Consider the following 22,794-nt stretch of genomic DNA (forward strand, 5'->3'; position numbering starts at 1 on the left):
CCAAGATCGCGCCACTGCACTCCAGCCTAGGCAACAGAGCGGGACTCCATCTCAAAAAAAAAAATAATAACAAAAAATACAAAATAATTGCACCATTTAATATAACTAAAATAATATAATTGGATTGTTTGTAACACAAAGGGTAAATGCTTGAGGGGATGGATTACCCAATTTTCCATGATGTGATTCTTATGCATTGCAAGCTTGTATCAAAATATCTCACGTACCTCATAAATATATACACTACTATGTACCCCACAAAAATAAAAACATTTAAAAAGAAAAGGTGAAAAAGATATGAAGTTATTTCTAATCACATTCTTTGAAAAGCAATATCTGTATTTAAGATTTAATATTGATTCAGACAAAATAAAAATACTGTGGATCCTTGTTGAAGTGACTCACTGTCATACTATGTAATCAGTTTTACTTTTCTTATGGAGTAATCCTCTTCACTTGCTCCCCAATCCAAACCACTAAATGGTATTGGACCTGTTATCTTTCTTCTTCAAAATGTTATCTCTTCCTTACAAAAAGAGCATGAAGTCCAGACTTAGAGTGGTGAAAAGACTTCCTGGTGTCATGAAACTATAAAGCAGAAGAGTCCAATTTAAACCCTGGTCTGTTTTTTGTTTTGTTTGTTTTTACAGCTCACGCTCTCTTCTCATTATTCCTCTCTGCCTTGTGGCCACTGAGCCTCAATCTCACTCACTTTAATGGGAGCTGAGCCTAAGGAGATTAAAAAAAAGTCAGCTAATATAAAGGGCAAGAGACAGCTCTTTAAATCTTGCAGATGGTGTACCCTTCAGGCATTAATAATGGGACTAACATGAGAAATAAATATCATCTAGTTTCCTCCAGAGCACATTTTAATATCCAGTTTCTGAAAAGAGCAGGGCTTTAAACAGCTACCTAATACATACTTAAGTCATCAGATGACACTGATGTTGTCCACGCTTTGGTATTCTGAACCAGCAGCCTGAGCTTCTGAAAAACAACAACAAAGCCAAAAGTATGCTGGAGGACACAAAGAAAAGTAATTGTGTTTTCATAACAGCACATGTCTGAGATCTAAGAGCTGGTTTGCAAAGGGGAAATCCTCATTCTAGTGCATATACCACCTGCATAAAGCTGAGAGCAGGGACTCAAGTAAATGGAGTTGGGAGTTTCCGAGCCACAGAAAATCAGTTTCCGAGCCACGGAAAATCCATTTCTGGATTTCTCATCTTCCAATGCATTAAATGAGTTTACCTATGTAGGCCCAATCATCTTCACCTTATGTTATGGCTGCTGTCATTTCTGTAGAAGCTTTGGAATGCAAATGCGTACCTCTGCAATTAAGTCTCCATTTTCTGCATGGACCTGGGCAATTGCTCCAATTTCCTTGCAGCGAGAGAAGGCTTCGTACAGCTCCAGGTCTGTCACCATGTACAGATCTTTATAGGCCATAAACATCTTGAAAGAGTTAACACCTTTATCTTGCACAAGGATTTTCATTTCTTCTTTAACCTAAAAGGAAGCAGCAACCATAACAACAATATGTTACTCTAATTTAAATGATAATTTCAACATTCTCTAAAATGTTGCATTCGGAAGAGAACTAAGTAAAATAAGGACAATAGTTTAGTTCCACAAAAATGCAATCAAGGCCTCGATCTTTCTCCCAGGTTATACCCCATTTCATCTGATAAACTGCTGCTGCTCTCATACTTTTAAATCATGAAAAAGTGAATAGCTTTTCCCAAAGTGCTTTATTTCTGTACTTGGATACAAAATTCTCTGCATCTATCTCCCGATTCGAGGAAATTATTCTAAAAAATGACCTTGAAGCCATGTTGGCAGCAACAGAAGCAATCATGGATCCAGCAGGAATGAACGTTAATGTGAGGTAAGGATTTGGGTTCAAATCTGAAAGCCATGGGTGGATCTGTTGGAAGCTCAGAGGCCTTCAGGGTTGCCAGGGGTCAGGGGCAAGTTAATATCAAAGCTATCTCAATCATTGCTCTTTTTTTTTTTTTTTTTTTTTTTTTTTTTGAGACAGAGTCTTGCTCTGCTGCCCAGGCTGGAGTGCAGTGGTGTGATCTTGGTTCACTGCAACCACCTCCCAGATTCAAGTGATTCTCCTGCCTCAGCCTCCTGAGTAGCTGGGATTACAGGCGTGCACCACCATGCCCAGCTAATTTTTGTATTTTTAGTAGGGATGGGGTTTCACCATGTTGGCCAGGCTGGTCTTGAATTCCCGACCTCAAGTCATCTGCCCACCTTGGCCTCCCAAAGTGCTGGAATTATTGAGCCACTGCGCCCGGCCTCAATAATTGCTTTTGTAGGTCAGATTCAAGTCTCAATAAGGATCAAAAATTTCAAAGGAAAAACTCATAGATTTGACCAAATAAGACTGAACTTCTGTATGTTAAAACACACCCACACCCACCCACCCACACATACACACACACAATGAAAAATGTAACAAGCATAGGATTATTGCTCTTAGCTAATAAAAGTTCTTTCAACTTGATAAGAAAAACATGTTGAAAAATGTTGCCAACAATTCATGGAGTAATAAATGACTAATAACACATGCAAGAAATAAACTTCCTACTAACTAAAAAGTGCAAAATAAAGCAGTGTAATTCTATTGAGTCAGCAAAGTTTAAGAATGATAATATTACACGTGAATTTACTCATTGCTACCACTGTTTATTCCCTTGGAAATGTCCCTCCCTCTTCTTGATGGTGCTGATCACCCGGCATAGCAGTCCTTACTTGCTGATCACCTGTCTGCCCCACTAGGATTTCAGCCCCATGAGAGAAGTGGCCTTGGAAGGCTTGTCCACTGCTGTATCCTAGAACAGTGCCTGGTGCATAGTGCCCACTCAATAACTATTTATTGAATAAATTAATTACTACTTAATTAATCTAGAAAAAAGCACCAAAATATTGAGAGTGGACAAGTGATGGAATGTGCTCCAAGTTAGGTTAAGTGACAACAGCAAGGGACAGAACATGGGACAGTGCACCTCATTTTTTTCCCCTAACAGTTTCTAATTTTTTACAATGAGTACATTAGTTTTATAGTCAGACAACAAAAAATGCTTGAAACATTGTTAGCATATTCACATAATGGGCTTCCAAAGAGGATTATGATCTGCATTGCTTACATGAAGTATCTTTTGCTCGCTGAGTAGAAGAGCCCTCATTAATCATCCCTGCCATCCACACCCATGGAAGAATCTCATTATACAACTTGCAAGCATATTAGCTTCAGCCTTCCTCCTCCAAAAGTGTGGCACCTGAACCAGCAGCAGCAGCGTCACCTGGTTGCTTCCTAGAAATGCAGAATCTCAGGTCCCACCTGCCCCTAACCTACTGCTATGGGTTGACTTGTGTGAGCCCAAAATTCATATGTTGAAGTCCTAACTCCTTGTTTGGAAATAGAGTCGTTGTAGATGTAATTAGTTAAGATGAAGACACGAGCCTGTGCGCTTTATCCAGTGTAACTGGTGCCCTTATATCAAGTGGAAACTGGGATGCAGACCTGCCACGGGGAGAACATTATATGAAGATGAAGGCAGAGATTGGGGTGATGCTTTACAAGACAACGAATGCCAAAGGTTGTCAGCAAACTACCAGAAGTTAGGAGAGAGGAACGGAACAGGTTCTCCCTCAGAGCCCTCAGAAGGAACCAACCCTGCTGACACCTAAATCTCAGACTTCTGGCCTCCACAACTGTGAGGCAGTAAATGTCCGTTGTTTAAGTCATTCTGTTTGTCATACATTCTGTTTTTTAGGGTTACAGCAGCCCTAGCAAACGGATAACCCCCCTGAACAGAATCTGCAATCTGCATTTTAGCAAGGTTTACCAGGTAACTCTTTGCATACTAAAGTGTGAGAAGCACTGATAAGGACAAACACCATCACCTTTGCTCCATCTTATAAAATAGGAGAATAGGAAAACAAAGAGAGGGAAGGAAAGGAGGGAGGGAAGAGAAGAAAAGAAAGAAGGAACGGAGGCAGGGAAGGAGGGAGGGAGGGAGGGAAAAGAAGAAGAGAAGGGAGGGGAGGGAAGGGAAGAAAAGGAGGGACGATCCTAAAAGCATAAGAGTTCAGATGCATCACTAAAAATGGCATTTTTGGAGAAAAACTAACTTTAGCTGTGGACTATAAACCTTGCTATTATGTTTGCTGAACTACCTGTTAAAGATTGATTATTTGTTTTAGATTAACTTGCTGTCTAAAGCCCGAGTTTGTGGGGGATGTGAGATTATAAGTTACTCAAATAATGTCCTAATGGTGAACTCTTCCCGGTAAAAAGATTGCTGAATTAAGTGCAATGTGGAAAACATGTTGCAATTTAAATTCCAAGTAAAAGTTTCTTCCAAAATTCACACACAAATTTATGTGGGAGGAAATCAACATATTTTAACATCTCTCAAACTGTCTTTTCTATCTAAATCATGTTATTTCTGCCATGGCCTGGGCAATTAGTGGACATGGAAGGTTGCTTTAAGCTCTATTATGAAATAATCTGACCAGGTGGTAACATTAGCAGAGTAGGAAGATCACTCGGTCAAGATACAGCTTGGAGAAGACTCTGGAAACAGTCCAGGCCTGTCCCTTCATCTCTAAAGAAGGCTCATGAGTGGGAAGGCAGGCTTCTAGTTCTAGAGAATTCTAAATTTAGAATTCCCTTGATTTTTTTTGAGAAATTAAACATTTTTTATTGAAGTTCTAACCTGTAGGAAAATACTGTTTAAAAGATTCTAGGGATATTGAATTTAAGAAAAAGAGAAATCAGTATATTAAACATTACACTTAAAGCATTGATGATTCACCGATTAAATATTAGGAGAAGCTGTTATGTATGAGCATAAAAGATTTATCCTGTTGTCTTCATATGATTTTTTAAATTTAGTTTTTAAAATTGGTAATACTTCACAGAATTAAAAATTCAAAAGATACAAAAGAATATGCGATGAAAAGTCTTCCTGCCAGTTCCGTCCTCCAGTTATCTAGGAAGCAATCAACGTCACCAGTTTCTTGCTCTTGTGCAGAGTGAGGACAAGAGGACAAGGGGAACACATTGAAATCCAGGTGCTTTACCTGGTCACTCCACCACGTCACTGCCACATGAAGGCTGTAGTCGCAGCAAACTTTGGGATCAGCCCAGCTTCGCCAGGTCTCGAAGGCCTCAATGAGGGAGCCACCTTTCTGAGGAATGGTGAAATCAATAATCATGGTGGTGCCTCCTGCGAGAGCAGCCTGGAATCATAAGAGGTTTTCAACAAATTAGCTATCGATTTCCTAGTTAAGTCATTTATCATCTTGAACAATGTGCATTTGTAAGCACTTGGGCAAACTCGATGGGTCCAGGAAATTGCAAAAAGATGCTGCCTGCTTAAATGACCCAGAAGGGCATGAATAGACTTTTCATAAATTCAGTTTAAAGTATTAAACCTGCTGGAATTGCTTCTGCAAAAAGAATGTCATATCTGATAAGAAGAAAATGGCTTTGAATCAAAGAAAACTGAGTGAGGGTTGTAAAGATAAATCAAAATGGAAAAGTGGAAAAAATGTGCATATTTTTGTTCTTGAGAAGTGATATTCATTATTATAAGATTCCATTTTATTAGAATCCATCCTGATGAACTGTATCTCTAACTGCCCTGTGGTCCTCTCAGAATCCTGGGAGACTTACATGGTTCCGGTCTTGCCTCCATTCCCAGAAACCAAATGGTGACCGCTTTATCTTTCTTAGATTTGTACCTGTGCTTCTGTCCACTGCTACCACCCTGGTGTTAGTTCAGATCCTTCTCATTCCTCATCTTGACTATTGTAACAGAGTCCTGATTGATCTTCATCTCCCACTCCCTCCAATACAAACCCCTCATTGCAACAAGAGAGATGTTTCCAAAGCACAAATGTGACCACTTGACTCCCAAGATGAAACTGAGTGCTTCTCCCTGCCTCTGCACAAACTGGAATCTTCATAATATGATCTATAAATCCCTGCATTCTGCCTCAACTTGCAATATACCCCTTAACACATTGCATTACATTACATCACTACTCATTTAAAAACTGTTACTAAATCACATGCCTTTGACTAATTATTTAAATTAATTTCATTTAAACTAAAATCACAAGATGGTTAATTGTTTTTAATTGTTGTGTTCAAACAATGTAGGTGAAGAAAACAGAGACAGGAGGGATGCTAGCACAGTGGCTTAGACCATGGACCTGGGAGGCTCACGGGCACCAGGGTACACAGCTCAGCATCAACACTATTCGCTGTGGTAATCTCAGCAATTTCTTAACCTCTGTATGCCTTTAATTCGCCATCTGCAAAGTGAGGACAATTGTACCTAAACCATAGGCTTGATAGGAGGATTAAACTGAAGTAATGTATACAGAGTGCTTAGGTCCAGGTGCCTTGGCTCATGCCTGTAATCTCAGCACTCTAGGAGGCTGAGACGGGAGGAGAGCTTGAGTGCAGGAGTTCAAGACTAGCCTGGGCAACATGGTAAAAACCCCATCTCTACAAAAATGTAAAATTAGCCAGGCATGGTGGCACGCACCTGCGGTCCTACCTACTTGGTAGACTGAGATGGAAGGACCACTTGAGCCCGGGAGTTTGAGGCTGCAGTGAGCTATGATGGCACCACTGCATGCCAGCCCGGGCAACAGAGAGAGACCTTGTCTCAAAAATAAACAAATAAATAAAAATAAAGTGCTTAGTACAGAGTTTGATTCATGGTAAGTGCTTTATGAGTTGAGCACTACTATTTCAGGATTAGGAATTTTTCCATCTTCCCTATATCGTGTTATCTCATCACCAGAAATGTGGTCATGTTACAACACAGGAGGGGGCAGTGCCTCAGCGTCTCTTTCCGGCCCCCACCATCCTCCCCCAATGGCCTCCAGATACACTGGATGCCCTCATGTCCTACCTGATACGCCAGCTCTATTCTACCCCCACTTTTCTTGCTTACTTCAATAGATTTTTATTTTTCCTTAAGTTACTTGGCCTCACACCAATTCTTTTTGCTCTCAAAAATTTCACTTTTTGTACAGGATCCTGTACATTGTCTCCACCTTTAAATAACGCTGCCTTATTTGTGGCAAAACAATACATATTTGCATTTCTTAAGAAATCCCTATTGATGTAATGAAAATACTAGGAAAAAAAATTGCTTGGGCTTTGTGTTTTTATTTGAATACAGATTAATCTTCTTACCTTCTTCCTTCTTAAAGTGTCTTCCCAGTATGACAAGGCATCCCTTGAGGATGAAGGACATTTTTCTAATAGAATCTGCTGTTAATTAAAGCGTTAGAAGAAAGTTCTCTTTTAGCATCTACTGAACTAGAAAATCAAGCTTAAAGAACTATTCTTTCTATTCTTTCCCTATTAAAATTTACCACACGCAGGATGTGGAGAAACTAGATACACAGCTGGTGGGAATGCAAAATGGTACAGCCACTTTGGAAAACAATTTGGAGTTCCTCTCACAGTTAAAGATAGAGTTACCAGAGGACCAAGCAATTCCACTCCTAGGCCTATAGCCAAGAGAAATGAAAACATGTTCTTGTAAAAACTTGCACACAAATATTCACAGCAGCATGATCCATGGTAGCCAAAAAGTAGAAACAATACAGATGTCCATTGACTCATGAATGGATAAATAAAATCTAGTAGATTCATACAATGGGGTAGTATTTTACCATAAAAGGAAATGAAGTACTGACATACGCTATGACATGGGGGAAGTTTGAAAATATGATGCTAAGTGAGAGAAGCTAGTCACAAAGATTATATATTGTGTGATTCTATGTATATGAAATGTCCAGAAGAGGCAAATCCATAGAGCAAGTGGAATAGTGGTTGTCTGGGGCTGGGTGGGATGAGGAGAATCCAAGGTGATAGCTAAAGGGTACGGTGTTTCTTTTGGGGATATCAAAAGTGTTCTGGCTGGGCATGGTGGCTCACGCCTGTAATCCCAGCACTTTGGGAGGCTGAGGCAGGTGGATCACCTGAGGTCAGGAGTTTGAGACAAGCCTGGCCAACATGGTGAAACCCCATCTCTACTAAAAATACAAAAATTAGCTGGGCATGGTGGCAGGTGCCTATAATCCCAGCTACTAGGGAGGCTGAGGCAGGAGAATTGCTTGAACCCGGGAGACAGAGGTTGCAGTGAGCCGAGATCATGCCATTGCACTCCAGCCTGGATGACAAGAGCGAAACTCCACCTCAAAACAAACAAACAAACAAACAAACAAACCAAAAAGTATTCTACAATTGATTGTGGTGATGCTTGCACAATTCTGTGAACATACTAAAAGCCATTGTCCTATACACTTTAAATGGCCGAATTGTATTGTAGGTGGATTCTATCTCCATAAAACCAGAAAAGGTCTACCATATCCAAGCCATTATATGTAGTGAAGGAAGTGGGAGATCACACAAATAATTAGGCAATGATTCTGCCCTCAGGGTGTTTACAGGAGAAGCAGAAATATGAATAAATAAACATAAAATAGTTAGATTGTAATAACAGGTAGCAAATCTACTTTTATAATAAACAGTAGTATAAAAATTGCTAAAAGGAGGTAAAATTTGCTAAGCTCCCTAGAAGAGGTACAGAGAAAAGATGACTGGGAATTCAGATGAGAGAAAGACCAACTCAGAGATCAGAGAAGGCTTGGATTTCAATCAGGATTAGGACATACACGTGGAAGTTTCCAATTAAGTATAATAATATCTGACTCACAGCAAGTGCTGTGATGCTGTTTTTGCGCACCATGATACTCCAGGAACTATTCCAATGTTTTGCATATTTTAACCATCTCAAGAGCTCTACAGTAGGTACTATGGTTAACTCCATTTTAGGGTGGTGAATACTGAATACAGAAAACCTAGATGATGGGCTGATGGGTGCAAGAAACCACCATGGCACATGTATACCTATGTAACAAACCTGCACATTCTGCACATGTATCCCAGAACTTAAAGTAAAATAAAGAAAAAAAAACCTTAATACAGAACCATCAATAACTTGGCCAAAGTCTCACAGCCAGCAAGGAACAACGGCAGGGTTGGAATCTGAGTCATCAGGCCCTAAAGCCTGAGCCTCCGGGAAACATGAACTGCATGAAGGAGAGCTCTGAGGAAGAAGATCCGGGGGGAAGAGGTAGCAGCTCAGCAGAAAGTGTTAAAGGGCAGAATTAAGGTGACTGGGGACCATGTAAAGTGGTGGTCCCAGAGGAGGAAAACAGGGCAATGATTGTTTTTAGTTGCGAAGGGAATCAGGTGAGCCGATTTGACTAGGATGAGTGAGAAGATGGCAGGCGAGTGGACAGAGGAGGAGCATGATCTGCACTTAGGAGAGATGTGAATGAAGTGGGGAACATCCTGAGAGTGAGGTGCTTGGGCATGTGTCCACCTGGTGGCATTTGCAGACAGGAAGACATACAGACCTGTTTCCAAACAGCATACAAGACTAGGAGAAAATTTAGGAGTGACCTAGTAGAGGATGCCATAGAGGTCCCGAGATTGGCCGAAATGGCCAGGGAGCGAGAAGCCAGACATGACAACATGAGCCACAATAACATGCTTCGGAACATACCAACACTCAGCACGAACACAAAACCACACTGAGCCAAGACAAAATGTTTACAGTGGCTGGTTCTAGGTGGTATAATTCCAGGTCATTTTAATTTTCCCCACTTATATTTTATTTTCAATATTTGCTAAACTTTCTATTAAAATCATAATTTTTATATGAAAAATAAACATTTTACATATAAATATATGACACAAGGCATATATATGTATAGTCATGTACCATAATGGTGTTTTGATCAATGACAGCACCACATGTATGACGGCGGCCCCATAAGATCACAGTACCATATTTGTACTGTACCTTTTCTATGTTTAGCAGTGTTTAGATACACAGTTATTATTGTGATTGCCAATGGTAGTCAGTAGAGTAACTACTGAACAGGTTTGTAGCCGAGGAGCCACAGGTCATAGCATATAGCCTAGGCGTGTAGTAGGCTATACCATCTAGGTTTGTGTAAGTACACTCTATGATGGCCTCACAACCACAAATTTGCCTGATGACACATTTCTCAGAATGTATTCCTGCTATTAAGTGACACATGACCATATATGGTGTATAAATTAAATAGACAGAGCTGTTGATGGTCTTCTTACCAGACTGAAGATATGATAGTCAAAGGGCCACTCTTCTAAAACTAAAGCAAATGAAAATTCTCGGGGCTACAATTTGAAAGCTCTTAAATGAGGGTTGATCACAAATGCTCCACCTTCCTAATTAACTAGGAGCAGGAAAGAGACAGGAGAGGAACAGCCACTTATCTTTTGCTTCTTCTTGTTCTGTTTCTTATCCCCATTCTTATCTCCCTCTCCTCAACCCCGACTGGGAATGAGTTTGGAGAAGCTGTATTGAACGGGAAAGGATGGCTGGGGCCAATTTCTCTCAAATAGCTACATGAAGCCTAGTTATTTCCTTTGCTTTTATTCCTGATTGACTTATTTCCATTTTTATTTTTCAGTTAGCCAAACAAAATGGATTTAGCTTTTCTAACCTTGGCTCACAAATCAATTATTTCAGCTCCTAATTACTTTCACTGTTCTTCCTTGTAAACCTTCCAGTTTATCTAAAAAACTCTTCTGGGGGGCAAGGGAGCCCATGCTGCTTTCAGAAGAAATGCAGTGGAACAGAAATTGAGATAAACTCTAACAGTGGGTCATAATGTTACACAAGATTTTGTTTAAGAATATTCCATTGTAAATCATTACTGAAAGTACAGGAGTTATCCCTTACCCAAGAGGGGTACATTCCAAGACCTCCAGTGGATGCCTGAAACTGAGGATAGTATTGAACCCTACATATGCTGTTTTTTCCTATATGTACATACCTGTGATAAAGTTTAATTTATTACTGGGCACAGTAAGAGATTAACAGCAATAACTAATAAAAAATAGAACAATTAGCCAGCATCACTCTTGCACTTTGGGGCCATTATGAAGTAAAATAAGGGTGACTTGTGGGTGGCCACAAGCACTGCAATATTGTGACAGTTGACCTGATAACCGAGCCAACTACTAAGTGATTGACAGGCAGGGAGCGTCTATAGCATGAATGCACTGGACATAGGGAGGACTCACGTCCCAGTCCCAGGGAGGATGGAGCAGGATGTCTTGAGATTTCATCACACTGCTCAGGACAGTGTACAATTTAAAACTTATTATTGTTTATTTCTGGAATTTTCCACTTAAGATTTTTGGACTACAGTTGACCTCAGGTAACTGCAGAAATTGAAACTGTGATTCAGGGTACACTACTGTATCCAAATGCATTTTCTCCCCTTTTATGGTGCCACCAAATTCTTATTTCTAAGCTTATCCTAAAACAAGTGACTTTGTTTCACTAAAATCCATCACAGAACCTGCACCACCCAAGTAAAACAAAAAGAAACCCAACAGTACGTTTGAGCCTTAGGGAGAAAAGTTCGTGGCTGAATTTCTAGCTCTCTCACAATCATTGAAACCTACAAAAACAAGTTTCACGATCCCAGCATCTGTCCCAAATCCAGAAGCACACTCAGCTTTGTAAAGATGCCTTGCACATTCCTGTCCACGCTTGGCTTCTTGCCTCCCTAAGTTTGGAATATTAATCACACTATCATCCATCCCACCAGAAACTTAAGAGTTGCCCTTGACACCTACTTCTCTTCTTCCCTGTATCCCCAATCCAATCCATCAACAAGACCCTGGAGGCTGTCTTCTATGAACTCCAGGAGCCTCTCCACTCCTGCGTGTTCACCTCTACTGCCTGGTGCCACCTTCATCTTCCCACTGGACTAGCACAGTGAAGAAATGAGAAGGGAGGGAAAACAGAAAGGAAGAGGGCCATAAAGAGGGTGTGCTAATGAGTAGGTTACCACTGTGAGCAACCGGGGTTCAGTCCCCAGAAAATCCTCAGAGCAACAATGTGAACACAACTCCAAGGTAGGAGGTATACCTACTATATGTCTGCCCAGCCATATCTGCCACTTGCAATCTTTTATTGACTTCTCTTTGCTCTTAAGATGGAGAAAAAACAATTGTTGCGCAACCCATAAGGTCCTGCGTGACCTGAACTTTGGCTTTCTCCAAAGCTCTCTATTGAGCTGTTCCCTCTCAACTCATTCACTCCACTCCACTGACACTGTCCCTGCCTCTCTTAGGGGACCTGAGCACTTTCCCATTTCAGAGAGAGACATCATTCATGTTCTTCCCTCCTCTACCCATTCGTGTGCTGAGTCCAAGCAATTCTTAGCCCTAGATCATGCCGGAATCATATAGAAAGCGTTTACCCCATTCCCCAGAGATTCTGATTTAATCAATGTTGGTTCATCTCTGTATATTCTGTGCCCATTACAGTACCTGACACATGGATATTCTCTAAATGTTTGAAGGGGAAAGGAAGAGAAGGACCAGTGAATTTCCCTAAAAGTTACGAGATGGAATAATTACGATGGTTCACTTTTCCAGTTGCAAACTGGGAAAGCTGTGTAAGTTGCGTGTTAGTGTGAAATGTCATTTCCCAAAAATATTGCTGGTCCTGGCCCTGTAGTTTCCTAGCTCCTTCTATGAACATGTTAATATGGAATGTCAATGCAGACCACATCTGAAGGCTGAATGCTCAGTTTTTCCAAAGTTCATTACCAAAGCAGTGTTAACTAAGACTTTTAACAAACACAATTTTAGTTTATTTCTGTATCTATGCCTCAAATATTTTCTTGACTTCTAAAAATGATTACATTTTGTTTTACTTTCAGGTGAATTTTAAGGTCTTTCCTCTTATGTGTGAAAAACAGATCCTCAGGCTCAGGAACTCATCCATGACTATCACTATATAATGCAGTTTCCCTGTTAGATGCAATGAAACATAACAGAAAAAATTGAAGTGTCCTTTCTCAACTTGTTACTTGACGTGTGAGAAGAAAGCACAAAGCAGTGTTGAGGTGTAGATGGTGGCCAGTTGCCCAGGCTCACTTGTCAGCCATGTAAGCAGCTCAGAAACACAGCCAGGTGATGCAGGCCACTGTGATTGATGACTCAGCAACAGGGAAAATGCCAGATGTCACTGACCTCACATGTTTACTAAAAAATTGTCACAATCATCAAAGCAAAGTCTATAAATCCCAAACTTACTATATAAAATTCATTATCAAAGTCCAGACAGATTAGAGACCCATATGCCTCTAGTCTGTTTACCACTGAGAACAAATACCATGGTTTTCATCTCTATAACCTCTGCACCAGCCACAATGCCTGGCACTTAGTGGGTTTCCAAGAAATACTTGTTGACTGAATTAATGGAACCTAACAGCCGGCGTGAAAAATCCTTAGTTTGGGATTATTCCATATTAGATGGCAGTTGAGACTCTAGAATATACCACTGTAGCATAAAGATTATTTTGAGCTCCAGATATTTGAGAATAGGTGTTTTTTTTTTTTTCCTTAAGTCCCAAATCTGCTATAAAGCAAAGCCTCCCCAAAGACCTCAATTACCATAAATCCCCTCTCTAGGGGTTTCACAACCAGGGAAGATTGACTTATCACTAGAGACTTGGAAGTTGGCACCATACCTAAATAGACATTGACGCAAAACTATCATATGTCCCATATCTCCTTCTAAGGGCCCATTTATCTTTTCTAAAAGTCATTTGTTTTCCTATGTGTCTGTTCTCCCCGTGACCATCCCCTATTAAGAAATTGTTTGTTGTTTTGTAAGTGCCTGCTCTGCCTTCCCTTGTTCTGTTAAGATGGTGTATAACCCCCCAAATCTAGCCCCCTCCTTGAGTCACATTTTTCTGTGAATTCCTACATACGTATGTGAATTTTTTAAATTTGTCTTTTCTTTTGTGAATCTCTCTTTTGTCAGTTTAATTTGCAGGCCCCCAATTACTAAACATAAGAGGGTAAAGGAAAAGATTTTCCTCCCTGAGAGAAGCATCACGGAAACCTAGATTTCTAGACTACCTGTCTCAGACATTGGTATGGTTTGGCTCTGTGTCCCCACCCAAATCTCAAGTTGAATTGTAATCCCCAATGTCGGGGGAGTGACCACGTGGGAGGTGATTGAATCATGGGGGCATATTTCCCCCTTGTCGATCTCATGAGTGAGTTCTCATGAGATCTGGTTGTTTAAAAGGGTGCAGCACTTCCCCCTTTGCTCTCTCTCCTGCCACCATGTGAATATGTGCTTGCTTCCCCTTCACCTTCCAACATGATTGTAAGTTTCCCGAGGCCTCCCCAGTCAGGCCTCCTGTACAGCCTGTGAAACTGTGAGTCAATTGGACCTCTTTTCTTTATAAATTGCCCAGTCTCAAATACTTCTTTATAGCAGTGTGAGAACAGACTAATACAGACATTGAAAACACCCAGGCCAGACATGTGAGAGAGAAAACAAGGGGTGGAGGTGAAAAGCATGAACTATGGAATATCAAAGGTGAAATAAGGCAAGTCTTGGAATCTAAGTCAGTGAAAGGATTCCTAACACACAACACCCTTAACAGAACCAAAGCTTTAGTTAGCATCAACTGGTTTCAGTTAATCTTTGAGATTTTTTTGTGCTTCCTCTGATTAGTCTGAAGGTTAAGTTTGTAATCATTAAACAGCCATTCAAGGAAACCACAGAATTACAAACCCTTGAAGCTGGAGCATCTAAACTACTAATACAACATGAATGTTCAAAGCTCAGCCTCACCAGTTATTAAAGAGATGATCTTTTAAAGACAGTAAGAAGTGCTATGTTTTTCCTCTGAAATTGACATAGATTTTTTTAAAAGTCATTATCCAGGCCAGGTGCAGTGGCTCACACCTGCAATCCCAGCACTTTGGGAGGCTGAGGTGAGTAGATCACTTGAGTTCAGGAGTTTGAGATCAGCCTGGGCAACATAGTGAGACCCTGTCTCTACAAAAAAAAAAAATACAAAAATTAGCTGGGCATGGTGGCGTGCACCTGCAGTCCCAGCTACTCGGGAGGTCGAGACGGGAGGATTGCTTGAGCCCAGGAGGATGAGGCTTCAGTGAGCTGGATTGCACCACTGCATTCCAGCCCAGGTGAGAGAGTGAGACCCTGTCTCAATAAAATAAAATAAAATAAAATAAAATGATGTCATTATCCACCATCGACAAGAATGCAGTGAAATGGGAATGATAATGGGCACGTAAACTGAAGAGCAGTCTGAATGAGTGTATTAAACTCCTTTAAGATGTGTCTAATACTCATTGGCCCAGGCATTTTACTCTAAGGGATCATTTCTGAGGCAATCATCAAGAATATGAACAATAATTTACATATAAGGCTGTCTGTCACAGCATCGCTATATAGTGGAAAAAACTGGAGATCACCAAAATGTCCATCATGGGGAAGATGAGAGCTGAACCATCAAAGTTTGGGAAACAGGAAGAAAAATGAGTTTGAAACTTGAAGGAGAGGTCACATTTGGTTTGGAACATGCTGAGTTTGAGGTGCTTCTGGGATATCTAGGTTGTGATATCCAGAGACAGGCAGAAATTGAGGCCTGATGCTTAAGGAATATGGAGGCTGGAGCGAGAGATCCGAGACTCAGAGATCATTATCCTCAGAGAGGATAATGAGGCCACAAAATCACATTCTCCAGTGGTATTTAAGGACAGGGGGAAATGTTTAATGAACAAGGCTAACTCCTTTCAGTTTGCCCAATTTGGTAGAAGGAAACAAATGTTTATATGCTCCCCCCAACAAATAAATATCTAGAAGGATAGGGAGCCAAATGTTAAAATTATAGGTGATTTAAATATTATTTTTCTTTATACTCATCTGTATTTTTCTTTTTTAAAAAAGCAGTTGATTCATTTAACTAATGCACATTGAGTGACTATAATGTGCCAGCGTTTTCTTAAGGTCTGGATGATAAATATATATTGTTTGTATAACTTAAAAAACTCTTTTTGAATTGCTCGTCTAACCAATGCCTCATTCACAGATAAGAAAATGCTGACAACTCTGAGAGAGGAAATTACTTGCCCAAGGTCACAAAATCAGTCCGCACAGCTCCTGAAGCCCAGCCGGGAGCTTTGGCAAGCAATAGAAAAGAGGATTTGATTTGCAACCAAGGTTTTTGAAGCACAGCTCTTCCACAAGTTGCAGAAGCTCTATAAATACAACTGTAAATGTGTGGTGTGCTTAATCACATGCCTTACACTGCCTTGTAAGTAATCACCACAATGGCATTTTACCAAAAAGTTTCAAAACGAAGTGTAATTTCCCTCCTCAATAATTTTGAGAACTTTTTGTCTTTTACAATAAAGAGAAAAGAAAAGAAAAAAAGAAAAATGTGTTATATGGTTTCCCAATTTTTAAAAAGATGTTCCTCCTGCCAGCTACTGACACTACTGGGTTTTCAATGCAACTCCACCCACTCTGACCTGCATACACCTCTGAATACAAATTTATGTATATTTGAAAACTTGCCAAACTCTTATACTTCATTCTCTTATCACAGAATGTAGTAAAAGTAAAGTCACAATTCTTTCAAATTTATTGAATTCATACTACCCATTGAATAAAAAATTCCATTGTCCTTCCTCATAGATATTGAATTATCTGAAGACCACTGTACATCTGGTATAGACCAACAAAATGAAATATGATTTCTTTAAAGCAGAACATTATTTCCATTAGTTACTTCAGAAAGCTTTTACCTGTAATTAAGCTAATCAATTATAGGCTTTAAACCAATCTCTGACATGAATTAGATTTACAAAATAAATAACCTTTAGTTAATGTATATTCCTTTTTTAAAATTGAGTCCCATTGCAATCTAGTGATCGATAAATAGAGTACCACAAATAATATCCTTTTGTATTTGTCAGGTATTATAAATGATCAGCCTGCTGGATGTAGAATGCAAACAGCTATTGGTCTAACCTTTAGGGGCCCATCTCCTGAAAACATAATATATCATTTTTACTTTATGTTTTTTCTGTACTTAAGGTCCATTTCTGTACCCTTACAGATGATATGGCTATAAATGCATGTATTATACAAATGCCTTATAAACTGAATACCTGCAGTGTGTATTTATTTTGATAACCTTAACTGCCTCTAGCTTTAGGAAAGTGAAGAGTTACTGTCTTTTCTAAAGATGCCTCTGCTCTATTTTCGAGAAAAGATGCCTCACATTAAAATGCAACTTATATGGCTCTGTCATCTATCACTTGCCACCCTGACAAATCTGAACATAATATGTTTTTTCAAAAGAATAGACACTAATAGGTAACAGCTTTAGCGATGGGGTCAGGCAGTACTAAATTTGAAGAGCCACTCGATCAGTTACAGCCCTAGGTGTACAACCTTAGGCAGGTAACTTAAGCTTCAATTTCCTCAATTGTAAAAAAGTAGACAATGGCATCTGGGATTTTTGGAAGATAATGCACAACTTAGGGCATTGCTTGTTATGTACTTGATAAAATAGATGTTACTTAAAGGTATAATAAGAAGATGTTTTTCAAGTTTAACATATCATACAACCAGTATTTACAAAAGGCCTATCTTTGTCTCTAGCTCCCCAAAACAAACACCCACCAACGTTGCTTTGGGGATTATCGCAAAGGCCAGGAAAGAAGACAAAATAACTCTATAATGCCTTTCTTTCAGAATTTAGGCCAATACTGTAATGTTCATGTTTATCTATATTTCCCCATCTGGTTCACTTTATGAAGCCTCAGCTGTTTCTAGGGGTGGGAGTGGTTACCTCTTGGGATCCAACCAAGTGACTCTGAAGTAGACTATTGCAACACAGCCCCATTGTAAGTACTGTTTAATATTCAACAGGAATTTGGTATTTGCTAAACCTTTGACCTTAATATCTCTGACCATATCATTTTTTGTTTAAGATCCTAAGCTCATGAAGAACATGTTTTTGTTTAATGTTTTCACAACCTTTAAGTACAGAAATGCTTAGAGGATCAACTGGTGGATAAATCCTTTGAGATGTTGACAACAGACTGTACCCCATAAGGACCTACATTCTCAGTTAAGAATTGTAAATCTCTCTGAACTACAGAATCCCAGAATGGCTAAGGAAAAGATAGAAGACCAAGAACCACTTCCCAGGACCTTCCCAGGGCACGCAAAGATAATCTTGAGAGAGAGAGAATGCCCCTCCCCCACAGCATTCCAGTTCCTCTTCTTTGCTGCTTCATCTGGAACCCTGATGGCAGAAAGAGAATGAAAGCTACTGCTCAGCTGTAAGAGGGAGAATGATGCTAGGAGGCAACTCATGGTCAGAAATAGCAGCTCCCCACCTTGCAGGTGGGAGGGTTCAATGGGATGCCCTGCCATCAGCAAAGCACTTTGTTAATGATAAGTCTGTAATAACAGAAAGGGCTTGCACTATGACTGAAAACTGCAAGTTCTGACATTTTAAATACAGGTGTACACACACAGACACATGCACAATATGATATCAATTATGTAAAATAGAGCATATTAAAAAGTATAAAGGCAATACACCAGAACATTGGCTGTCACTGAGAGGGAGAGTATTATTAATGTTTTGCTTCTTTTTATTTTCCTATTATTTTTCCAGTTGTTTCCTATAATCACATATTGTTTTGATAGCTAAAAAATTCTTTAAAATGTAAAAATAAGTTCATTCAAATTCAGTGCATATTACTTTTTAGCAAAAGGGAAAAATGAATAAACAAAACAAAGTTTGCTAATTTTCAAAGCACGCAACGATCTGTCCTACAAAAGACTTTATTGACATAACGATAAAGGTTGATAATTAGTAATCAGGGAGAAGCTTTCCAAACGGCTATTTGAGCGGCCTGCCCAGATCCTTCTCTCTGGGTCAAATCTGCCTGCCTTCCTTTTTTTCTGTTAATCATTCCAGTCAATCATAGGGGATTGGGGAACTTGGAGAGGGGGAGGTGTAAGGAGAGCAAAACTGTCAGAAATCAGTATATGAATGAAGTAGCTATCACCAAAACTGCTTTGAAAGACCGTCAGCCTGTCCACAGTAACATAGGACAAGAAAGAGAGAGAGGGGCGGAAGGGGTAGTGGGGGAGAAAGAAGGGAGGGAGCGATGGAGAGAGGGAGGGAGGGAGGAAGGAAGCCTACTATACACTGGACTTAATAGCCCAACTTGTTTCACACATCAAGGTGTGGTCCAAGTGAAAAGCCAAGGCCTTTAGTATATCAATACATCTTCACTTTGGAAGGATCCATTTCTCTCAAGGCAGCTCAAAACACAGGACTTAAGGAGGATGTGGGCTTTACTTTAGCCCAAGTGCTGAGAGTAGAATTTTTACTCTATGTTCCTGTAAAGCTGCTCTGTTAGTCTCTTGATCTTGTGTTGAGGAGCTTTGGGGAAATGTTGCAGGGGTGTCCAATCTTTGGCTTCCTTTGTCTAGGGCCACACATGAAATATACTAACACTAACGACAGCCGATGAACTAAGAAAAAAAATTGCAAAAAAAAATCTCATAATGTTTTAAGAAAGTTTATGAATTTGTGTTGGGCCACATTCAATGCCGTCCTGGGCTGCGTGCGGCCTACAGGTTGGAAAAGTTTGGTTTAAGTTTCCTTTCATTGACCCAAACTTCTAGGCCTTTGTATCTAGAGAAACCCAAGCCTACCTTCACCTGGGGAGTGGTAATCTGACTGTCCTCCTGCAACATCAGTAAAACTATGGGTACTCCAGCAGCAAGAATGTTGTGTCCCCAGCGCAAGTGGGATGGAGAAGAGAGCCTGCTGCGAGGCTGCGTTGGTGTGTGTGAGTGTTGCGAGATCATTTCTGGAATACTTTCTCTTCTAAACCCTGGTCCGGGCTATATTTTTTCTACTGGGGGTGGGAGTGGGGGCAGAGGGTAGGGGACGGGAACGTGAACACGGTGGGCATCTAGCCCACTCAGACACATCACCTGCTACACTGCTCACTTTGAGTCAAGGCTGTAACTACCAGGTGAATGGATTTTTCATTTGCTTTTGGTTGGGGATAAAGGATGGGTCGAAATGGTTGGGAGAAATGGCTGGGAGTGCCTACTTTAAAAAAAGATTCTAAAGAAGGTATGGAAGATTTGCGACTTCCACAGAACACCAATCAAAATGGGGTTGCGGAGAGATTTGGGGAGTAAGCGGTATAGAGAAATTAGGGCAAGGGGATGGCCTTAAACTCATCAAATTAACCACCAAGGGAGGAGTCGAGGGCATCTGGTTGAGCCAAGGCTGCTGGGCTGCCGCCGAGAAGGGGTGCCTGGAAGGGACCCCAGCGAAGAGAATCTGAGTCCCCTCTGACACCCGCCGGGGCTGCGCTCCTTCCCGCCCACCCAGCCCCTCGGCGCCGCGGCGCGCGAGGCGGCCCTCCTGGGGACCCCGGGACAGCTGGGGAGGCTGCCCGAGGCTCCGTGGGTACCGCGGGGCGGGGGCGCGGCGGGGCGGGTACCTTGGTGCCCTGGTGGAAATCGTCGATAGACCGCGAGCCCATGAAGGGGAACTGCATGTGCGTGTGTGTGTCGATGCCTCCGGGCAGGACGAGCTTGCCGGCGGCGTCGAGGACCCGCAGTCCCGCAGGAGAGCCCCCGGGAGGCAGCAGGTAGTGCCCGAGCGCCCGCACCACGCCGTCCTCCACCAGCACGTCGGCCACCTCCGAGAAGTCGTCGTTGACCACGCGACCCCCGCGGATCAAGAGCCGCGAGGGCGCCGCCATGGCGAGGGGTGCGCGGGGTCCTACCCGGCCCGGGCTGCGCGCAGGGGCTGGGCTGGGCGGGCTGGCGGTGCCCTCCTGCAAGGTCCCCACCGACAGCCCCCGAGCTCTGGCTCGGGCTGCAGATCTGGAGCCCGGCGGCCTGGCGAGTTTATGACCTGGCCGCATATGCGGCTCCTCCCCCGGGAAGGCTGGGCTGGAGCCCAAAGGCTGGGATTGAACAGGTCCGCATGGTCCTTGCACACTCAGACCCCAAGTGTTCTGCGCCCTGAGTTGAGGTATCCACCCAGGCTTCGGAGTCATTGGAAGGGAAAGATCTTGTAGTTTTAAGAGAAAGGGACATGCGTTTTTCATCATAAGATTAGGTGCTAAAGGGAAAGAAATCCACCTCACCCTTTCCCTTGGTTGGGGGTGTGTTTGTACCAAAAGGCAGATCCAGAGGGAGAAAGAAAGCAAGAACCATTACTAGAAGCAGCAACAAAAATACCCAAACCTACCCAAGCCAGAACAGAGCCACTCGATCTGGGTTTCCTTTTAAACGTTCTTAATCGAGGAGCAAATTATCATATAATCCCAGTAATTGGCAGACACAGGGAAGGATCAGAGTAAAATATTTAATGTATTTGAAAGAAAACGACTTGGTGTCAACTATTCTCCACGTTTTAATGATACAACACATACCAGCAAGTGTTTCTTGGAAAATAACCGGTACTGTAACTCTAAAGATTGAAATTTCTACTCCCAGCTTTTCCACAAAACCAGTTTAGAGATCTTCAGTTAAATCTTTTATTCTCTTGGTTCCTCAGTTTTCTCATATATAAAATTGAGTAATACTTGTTCTTGCCTTCCATGTATGCTTTGAGAAGAAAATATGATCATGGCTGTGAATACACCCTAATAAAGTGTGAAGCGCCATGCAAATTCACTTAAATACTGGCTTTGTAAGGACTACAAAGCTTACCTGACTAGGGAGATTGGCTAGAGGGCTAAGTGAGAAAGATAAATCACATTTCCACCCTCAATTAGCTAACAGCCAACAGTGACACACACACATATTTCAATATACAAAACAGAACAGTCTATCTTTGAGAAGGGATGAAGATAAGAATTTAGAGGAAAGAGTGAGTTTGTTTCTGGCTTAAAGAAATCAGATATGGAAGATTTGTGAAGAGGTATTTGAACTAGGATACAGAGAATGTGAACACTCAGAGGTGAGTGGTGGGAAGAGGACATGGTACTCCAGGTAGAGTGAACAGAGCGTGTAAAGGCACAGAGAGGATGAAGGAATGCACTCCCTGTGGTTAAGCTACGAGGGATAGGCTTACACTGAATCCTAGACCATCCCTTTGCTTATAGCGGAGGAGGAGGAAGAAGAGACAGAGTGATCAGAGAGAAGGGAGACCACAGGTCTGTGTGATGGAAGGCAGAAATGCAGAATTTTAAGAAGGGCAACAGGATGGAATCTTGAAGAAGGGTTATGAAGGGTTGTGGGGAGGTGGGGTGGATATCTGCCTATCAGGCATATATTCTCGTCCTTATTCTGGTAACAGTCACTGGCATTTCTTTGGTGGGAAATCCTTTGCCTGAAGTCTCAGAACACTTGTTTTGGAGAAACTGATGGTGAGAGACAGGACTAGCTGGATTTCCTAGGCTGACTAAGAATTCCTCAGTCTAGCTGGGGAAGGTGACTGCACCTACCTTTAAACATGGGGCTTGTATCTCAGCTCACACGCGACCAATCAGGTAGTAAAGAGGGCTCACTAAAATACAAATTAGGCTAAAAGCAGGAGGTAAAGAAATAGTAAAATCATATATCACCTGAGAGCACAGGGGGAGGGACAGTGATCAGGACATAAACCCAGGCATTCCAGCAGGGAGCGGCAATCCCCTTTAGGTCCTCTCCCATTGTATGGGAGCTCTGTTTTCGCTCTATTAAATTTTGCAACTGCACACTCTTCTCGTCTGTGTTTGTTACAGCTTGAGCTGAGCTTTTGCTCACCGTCCACCACTGCTGTTTGCTGTTG

General features: G+C 41.4%; 1 protein-coding gene across 3 annotated transcripts in view; it reads right to left on the reverse strand.

The window, feature by feature from the left end:
• Positions 1 to 20,922, reverse strand: part of DPYS (dihydropyrimidinase) — a 94,693-nt gene extending 73,771 nt beyond the window's left edge. For 2 of the 3 annotated variants that reach the window (XM_054498968.2, XM_054498967.2), the window contains exons 1-3: positions 20,510 to 20,881; positions 5,101 to 5,259; positions 1,330 to 1,509 (exon numbers count right to left, since the gene is read on the reverse strand). In XM_054498968.2, the coding sequence (XP_054354943.2) occupies positions 1,330 to 1,509; positions 5,101 to 5,259; positions 20,510 to 20,773 (603 nt within the window). In that variant the 5' untranslated portion in view covers positions 20,774 to 20,881. Of the gene's footprint in view, positions 1 to 1,329; positions 1,510 to 5,100; positions 5,260 to 20,509 lie in introns of all 3 variants that reach the window. The other variant, XM_054498965.2, reaches the window with a different exon arrangement.
• Between the last annotated feature and the right edge of the window lie 1,872 nt (positions 20,923 to 22,794).

Source organism: Pongo pygmaeus, chromosome 7, assembly GCF_028885625.2.
Source record: "Pongo pygmaeus isolate AG05252 chromosome 7, NHGRI_mPonPyg2-v2.0_pri, whole genome shotgun sequence".
NCBI classification, from domain to species: Eukaryota; Metazoa; Chordata; class Mammalia; order Primates; family Hominidae; genus Pongo; species Pongo pygmaeus.